Raw genomic sequence first — 6802 nt, 5'->3', positions numbered from 1 at the left:
TGTAGGGAAGAAGAGCTCTGCTGCTCTTGGGTGGGTCTGTGCACCTGTTCTCAGCAGAAGGACAAGGCAAAATGTGGTTCCCTGCTGCTCTGGGCCTGAGCCAGGACCTCCCTGCTGCAGTGCTGCTGATGGGTGAGGAGGGAGATGGAGAGCAGCATCCCGATTTCCCCGAGGGCTGCCAGCTTCTGGGAAGCACAGAGCACCTTTAGGGAACTGGAGAATCGGGCTGAGGACAGCTTTCTGCTGAATCACCACGAGCAAAGTGCCCCATCTGCATATTGGTGACCCAGAAATAAACCAGAGAGAGTGGGTTCCCTGGGCTCTGCCTGGCCTGGAGCCAGCACCCGGGGCAGAGCTGCTGCTGTGGCTTCCAGTCCCTCTGGAATGGGATGGATGCCACTGTTAATTCTGCTTTTTGACCATGGAGTGCCTGCACGTACCCCAGCTGCCCTGTGGCTGACCTCCTTTCTTCAAAATGAGGGCATGGGCACCTTAATCTTTAATTAAAATAATTTAAATAATTTTAAAAAAAGAAGAGGCAGATTTGTGTTCGTAGAGATTGCCTCAGTTCAGTCCTTGGTGTCCAGTCAGGGGGTGAGAGTTTTGTTTTGTGTCAGGCACTGTCCTTTAGGAAATTAGGGTTCTTTGCAGCCCTGGGTGTCACCATGGGCTGAGGCAGTGGGTTTGTTCAGCCAGTGGAAGAGGAGCTGCAGTGGGACCAGTCACACTTTGTGCTGCCCAGAGGTTACAGGGACCCTGGAGCCAGCCATGCAGGGTGAGCACAGGGAAAGGGCAAGGGGCCACAGACATTGGATGGAGTAAGGAAATTGTCACCTAAATTGAAGAAGACACATTTTCTCCCCCTTCAGAGCTGTTTGGTTTTGCACAGATTCCAAGTCTCCAACCCTGGAGATCTTCAAAATTCAGCTGGAGAAGGTCCAGAGCACCCTGACCTGGCTTTGGCTGTGATGACAGCTTGTAGGAGAGGAGCCCAGTGGCTTCCTCAGTGCTGGGGATCATTCTCCACCTGATTCCTGGGATCTGCAGGGATCTTGCACCCAACACACACCATGTGAAGCATCCGAACCTTGAGTGCTTGATGTTCCACCAGCAAGTAGCACGTGTGTTGAGTTACTGCAGGGATGGAAGGTACCAGTGTGGATGTAGGATGGCCTCTGCTACATGGGGACAACCTGGGGAATGTCCTCAGGGCAGCCACAGGGCTCTGCTGGGCTTCCCCAGCTTCCCACAGCACAGCGTGTGACGAGTAATGAGACACCCTGAGAGCAGGAGCGTGAGAGGCTGATGGAGAAGAGGCTCAGGGACAGTCTGGGTGTGGGATTGCTCCTTCTCAGGCACCCCAGCTCCCGCTGGTTGCTGTGGGAGGACAAGGCAGGGCCTTGGAGATCCACAGAAGCCTCTCTGTCCGCAGGTTGGGGCGGCTGGAGCTGCACGGATGACAGCAAGGCCCAGACCGTGGGCACACAGAACCTGGCCACGCTCCTGCTCACCCTGAGCAACCTCATGTTCCTGCCCGCCATTGCAGTCGCTGTCTATCGCTTCTACCTGGTGGAGGCCTCTGTCTACACCTACACCATGTTCTTCTCCACGGTAGGGGCTGCCCTGTGTCCCCTCACCTCCCCCTGAGCTCTGGCAATGCTGTGCCAGAATGGAGTCCTTGGTAGAGCAGCCCATCCTGGAGCTCCACAAGGAGCTCCTGGGATCATTGGACAAGCACCGCCATGGGCACATTGTAGTATCCAAGAATGTTAAGGGGGTGGAATGAACCTTAAAAATCACCTGGTTCCATGGACAGGGACACCCCCATTAGACTTGGTTATCCATGGTCTTATCCAACCTGGCTTTGAATACTTCCAGGGGCATCAAAAACCTCCATGGGGAACTTGTTTCAGTGTCTCATCATGCTCAGAGTAAAAAATTTCTCCCTAAATCCAACCTAAATTTCCCCTCTTTCAATTTGTACCCTTGTCCCATCGCTCCCGTTCCTGAGCAGAATCCCTCTCCAGCTTCCCTGTAGCCCCCTTCAGATGCTGTGAGCTCTCCATGCAACCTTCTCTTCTCCAGGCTGAACAGCCCCAACCTTCCCAGCCTGTCTTCGCAGAGCAGGTGCTTCAGTCCCCTTGTCAGCCCCATGTCCCTCCTCTGGCCCTGCCCCAGCTCTGTGTCCTGCCCTTTCAGAGCTGCAGGGTGCCTGCTCTCACCTGCTTTCCACAATGCCGGTTTGGTGGAGCTCCCTGGAGCCACTGCAGGAGGGAGCCTGCCTGTGGGCTGAGCCCTCTCCTGCCCCCGCTTCCCAGAGAGCCCTGTGGTGCTGCTGGCTCCGTGCTGACCTTTGCTTTTGTCCCCTTCTGGGCCAGTTCTACCACGCGTGTGACCAGCCGGGCGTGGCCGTGCTGTGCATCATGGACTATGACACCCTGCAGTACTGCGACTTCCTGGGCTCCGTGGTGTCCATCTGGGTCACCATCCTCTGCATGGCCCGCCTCAAGAAGATCCTGAAATACGTGAGTGTCAGGTGTCCCCACACGGCCCTGCCAGACCCCAGCCAAGCTGAGTGGCCACACTGAGCCCTGTCACCTCTGTGTTTAATGGCACAGCTGGGTGACAAAGCCTGTTTGTCACCCACTGCCACCCTGGCTTGTTTTGTCCCAGCACTTTGGCTTGTCAGCCTGCGTGCTTGTAGGGGCTGGGCCTGAAAGTTTCCCCTGAGATTTGGGGTAAAGGTTTGTGGCTTCTGTGGTTTCTCCTCCTTGAAGGTGTTTTTCCTGACTCTTGTGTGGATGCAGAGCTGGGAAGCCAGAAGAAGAAGTTCTCCTTGCCTCTGGCTGTGCTCTCTCAACAGATGAGCTCCTGCCAGTGGTGGTGGTGTCTCTTTTCCAGGTCCTTTTCGTCTTGGGGACCCTGTTAATTGCCATGTCCCTGCAGCTGGACCGCAGAGGGGTGTGGAACATGATGGGTCCCTGCCTCTTTGCCCTCCTCATCATGGTTACAGCCTGGGTAAGTGAGGGCAGCCAGGCAGGACCTGCTGCCCTTTGCTCCCCGTGGGGAATGGTGGTGGTGGAGCAGACCCAAGGCTCCAGCCCATCCAGAGGCATGGCTTGAAACCCTGAAACACCCAGGTGGAGGGAGCAGGGCAAGGGATTCACCTTCCAGCCCTGCAGTAGCTGAGAAAGCCCTGGTTCTGGGTCTCACACCTGGAGCTGCAGTGCTGTCCCAAAACACGGGCTGTGGCTTGGCCCTGGCAGGAGCTGTAGTGTCTGTGCCAGGCTCTGGTGCCACAGCTCCTGGGGGGCTTTTGCAGAGCAGAGAGGAGCCCAAGCAGCAGGGGGACCAAATTCCTCAGGGACAGCAAGCACCCTGGTGTAGCAGTTCATTTAGGGGGGTCCCTAAGGGGCCCCCTAAGCTGTGTGTTCACTGGTAGCAGCAGGCAGGCAAGGAGACTCCACACAGCTTCTGAGGGTGCTGATGAGATGAGGGTTTATTGGGGTCCCACCCTGGGGAGCAGCAGGGTTTCTGAGGGAGAAGGCAGAAAGGGGAGGGAGGGGGAGAGAGGGAGAGCCTGCAGAGAAAAGGGCCAAGAGAGCCTCTTGGTCTCCCCCCACAGCTTAACAGGGAGGTTTAAAGTGGGTGCAGAATAAGACTTGGGCCAATGGGATTACAGATACATGATATTTCAAGGCTTGGAATAAACCCTACCTTTTCGAGGGGTGAGATGGAGCATATCATTTAACGAAAATGTAACACCACACCCTGGGAGGCTGGCAGATGCTCTGGGGTCTGTTTCCCCCCTGCCCCAGCCTCTGCTGGGCTGCTGACCCCCCAGAGTGTGCTCTGACCTCCCCCCAGGTTCACCACGGAGCAAAGCGCAGGCACTGCTACCCCTCCTCGTGGAAGCGCTGGGTTTTCTACCTCCTCCCAGGGATCACCTTGGCTTTCATTGCCATCTCAGTGTACGCCTTCATGGAAACCAATGAGAACTACTACTACACCCACAGCATCTGGCACGTGCTGGTGGCCTGCAGCGTGGCTTTCCTGCTCCCTCCTCGGGACAAGCATAAGAAGCCCTGGGCCTGGCCCCAGAAGCTCACGTGTCGCTATCAGATCTGCCAGAACGACCGTGAGGAGCTCTATGCTGTGACCTGACCTGGCCTGGCCTGGCTGCAGGGATGGGGAGGCTGCTGCTGCCCGTGGCTGCCCCTGGCACGTTGGCACTCCTCTCACGGGCTTGTCCCCTGGGCAGGAGAGCGCAGCGTGGACTGGGTTTAAAGGTGAAGATGGTCTGGGCTGGTCTTGTGGAGGCAAGTTTGAGGCCACCTCTGCTTTTCTGCTGGGGTGGGGCAGGCTCTTCGTGGTTCCAGATCAAGGAATAGCTTGTTCCCCACCTCCCCATAGCCCTGGGGGAGATCTCCAACCCTTCTTCCCCTGCTGCTGCATCCACGAGGCTTGGGCTTAGCCCACACTGAGCTGGAGCCAAGGCTTTGGCTGCTGGGCTCTTCTCTGCACCCCGTCCTGGCAGAGCATGGGGGACAGGGACCTCCCCTGCCATCCTGCAGCCAGCACTTGAACCCAAGAGAAGAACAGAAGTTTCTTCTGCTCTGGGGAGCAAATGCTGCCGATTGCCCTTGGTGCTGATGGGGAGGGAGAGAGGGAGCTGATCCCAACACGTGCTGGGCCCTTGGCTGCCATCTCCTTGGGGGTCTGGGGCCTCTCTCCCTCTCAAACAGGTGCTGCTGCTCTTACCTGGTCCTGATTCTGTGGGGGACCCTGGATTCAGGATCAGACCTGGCAGGAATGTGAAAAGCCCCATGTGGGGACATGCAGGAGGCAGCAGCAGCATGTGACACCCACAGCAGTGCAGGGTTTGGTCTGAGTTTAACTTCAGCTCTGGGAGGAGCCAGGCTGATGGTGTTCAGGGATTCACTGTGTTCTTCTTTTGGGGGGTTTGGCAGGGCAGGGCTCTCTCTGGGGCAGCACAGGTGGGTGTCTGAGCTGCTCCTCCAGCCTGCTGTGCCCCAGAGCCTGGATGTGCTGCAGGCTCTGAGGCCTCAGCAGTTCCAGCCCAGCCAGGAGCATCACCAGGGGCTCCCCGGGTGGCCACGGTCTCCTTTGCAGCGTGTCTCACCTTAGCCTTACTCCAGGGCACGCAGAAAGCAAGGGCAGAACTTGGCAACCAGGGAAGTTGTTTTTGCCCATCCTTCTTCTACAGATAAGGGCTCCACTCCATCCTTCCAGCTGTGTCAGCCTGGTGTGTGCTGCTGGGAGCCCCTCCTCGGGTGGCTTTGGGGAGGAGAGAGCTGTTAATGAAGGATTTGCCTCCTCGGGGTTCTTTCTCTGCTTTGAAGAGCACCCAGCTCAGCTGTGCACTTTATCCCTCTGCCTCCCCTTCCTCTGCAAAGTCCCCCTTTTTAAGCAGGCTCAGGACAAGTGAGGGACACTTGTCCACACCCAGCAGTGTCATCCCCCTGCCACCCGTGTCCCCTGCCTGTCCTTGTGCTGCTGCCATCCAGGGCAGCACGGTGGGAAGGGAGACACGGGGCCCTCAGGGCTTCCTCCAACTTTTACCACTTTTAGGCACTTTTTTTGTCCCCTGTCTCAGTTTGCACAGCGGTGCTGAGGCCCCAGCACCGTGGCAGGGGATCACTGCTCCTTCACAGCCGTGCCGTCCATGCCGGGCCACCAGTGTGACCTGACTGCTGCCAGTGTGACTTGAGTGCCACTGGTGTCACCTGGGTGCTGCCAAGGTGACCTGAGTGCTTCCAGTGTGACCCAGGTGCTGTTGGTGTGACTCAGGTGCTGCCCAGGTGCCACCAGTGTGACCCTGATGCCACTGACATGGCCGGGTATTGCTGGTTATCATAGAAAGCAATAATTCCTCATCGGGCCTTTCCCTTCAGGGATTTCTGTGCTGGAAGCAGGAGAAGCTTTGGGGCAAGAAATCCCGCTGACATGATTGTTTATTTTATTTTTATTTTATGTATCATTCATTTTTGCTTTGCCCCCTCCCTGCTGACCCGGCCTTGGTGCCTGAAGCAGGGAGGGTTAATTATTTTGGGTAAAATCTGAGCAAATTCCTGCGTCTGGGGGGAAGAAAAAAAAAAAAAAGAAAAAAAAAGGTTATTTTTTTTTCTTTGCTGTTAATACCTGTGATTATTTTATACAGTAAATTTTAAAGCTTACAGTTTTATAATTTAATAAAGGTGACGGTATTTGCGGGCAGATGCCTGGTGGCTGCAGTCACACAAGCACAGGGTGGGAAGAAGAAGAAGAAGAAGGAGTGGAAGAAGAAGAAGGGGTGGAAGAAGAAGAACAAGAAGAAGAAGAAGAAGAAGAAGGGGGTGCATCTCCTGCACGCCAGAAGAAGAAGAAGAAGAAGAAGAAGAAGAAGAAGAAGAAGAAGAAGAAGAAGAAGAAGAAGAAGAAGAAGAAGAAGAAGAAGAAGAAGGGGCAGCATCTCCTGCACGCCCCTCGCCCAGGCAGGGTCACTGGAGCCCCAGGGCCGTGTCCAGGAGGGCTTTGGGATGGCCCAGACAGGGAGAGCCCAGGGCTGCCCTGCGCGGCTGCTCCGGGGCACGGCTCCCTCCGTGGGTTCTTCCGAGGATAACGGGATATCCTGAGTGGGAAGGGACCCTCAGGATCATCCAGGGCAGCCCCCAACCCTGCACAGACCCCCCAGCACTCCCGCCCTGTGCCTGAGCATTGCCCAAACGCTCCTGGAGCTCTGGCAGCCTCTGGCTGTGCCCATTCCCTGGGGAGCCTGGGCAGTGCCAGCACCCTCTGGGCA

General features: G+C 56.5%; 2 protein-coding genes across 2 annotated transcripts in view; both read left to right on the top strand.

Moving 5' to 3' along the window:
* PGAP6 (post-glycosylphosphatidylinositol attachment to proteins 6) overlaps nt 1–6237 on the top strand; it is a 22966-nt gene extending 16729 nt beyond the window's left edge. The window contains exons 10-13 of the mRNA XM_014308750.2: nt 1433–1611; nt 2379–2525; nt 2902–3018; nt 3868–6237. Coding sequence (XP_014164225.1) covers nt 1433–1611; nt 2379–2525; nt 2902–3018; nt 3868–4164 — 740 coding nt within the window. The 3' untranslated portion in view covers nt 4165–6237. The remainder of the gene's footprint in view (nt 1–1432; nt 1612–2378; nt 2526–2901; nt 3019–3867) is intronic.
* The window catches only part of MRPL28 (mitochondrial ribosomal protein L28), a 6206-nt gene continuing 5090 nt past the window's right edge, over nt 5687–6802 (top strand). Inside the window, exon 1 of the mRNA XM_005425282.1 lies at nt 5687–5722. Within this exon, the coding sequence (XP_005425339.1) occupies nt 5687–5722 (36 nt within the window). The remainder of the gene's footprint in view (nt 5723–6802) is intronic.

The sequence above is a fragment of the Geospiza fortis genome, unplaced genomic scaffold (assembly GCF_000277835.1).
Source record: "Geospiza fortis unplaced genomic scaffold, GeoFor_1.0 scaffold114, whole genome shotgun sequence".
Taxonomy (NCBI): Eukaryota; Metazoa; Chordata; class Aves; order Passeriformes; family Thraupidae; genus Geospiza; species Geospiza fortis.
Note: the sequence above shows the minus strand (reverse complement) of the source record. Positions and strands in the feature narration are given on the sequence as shown.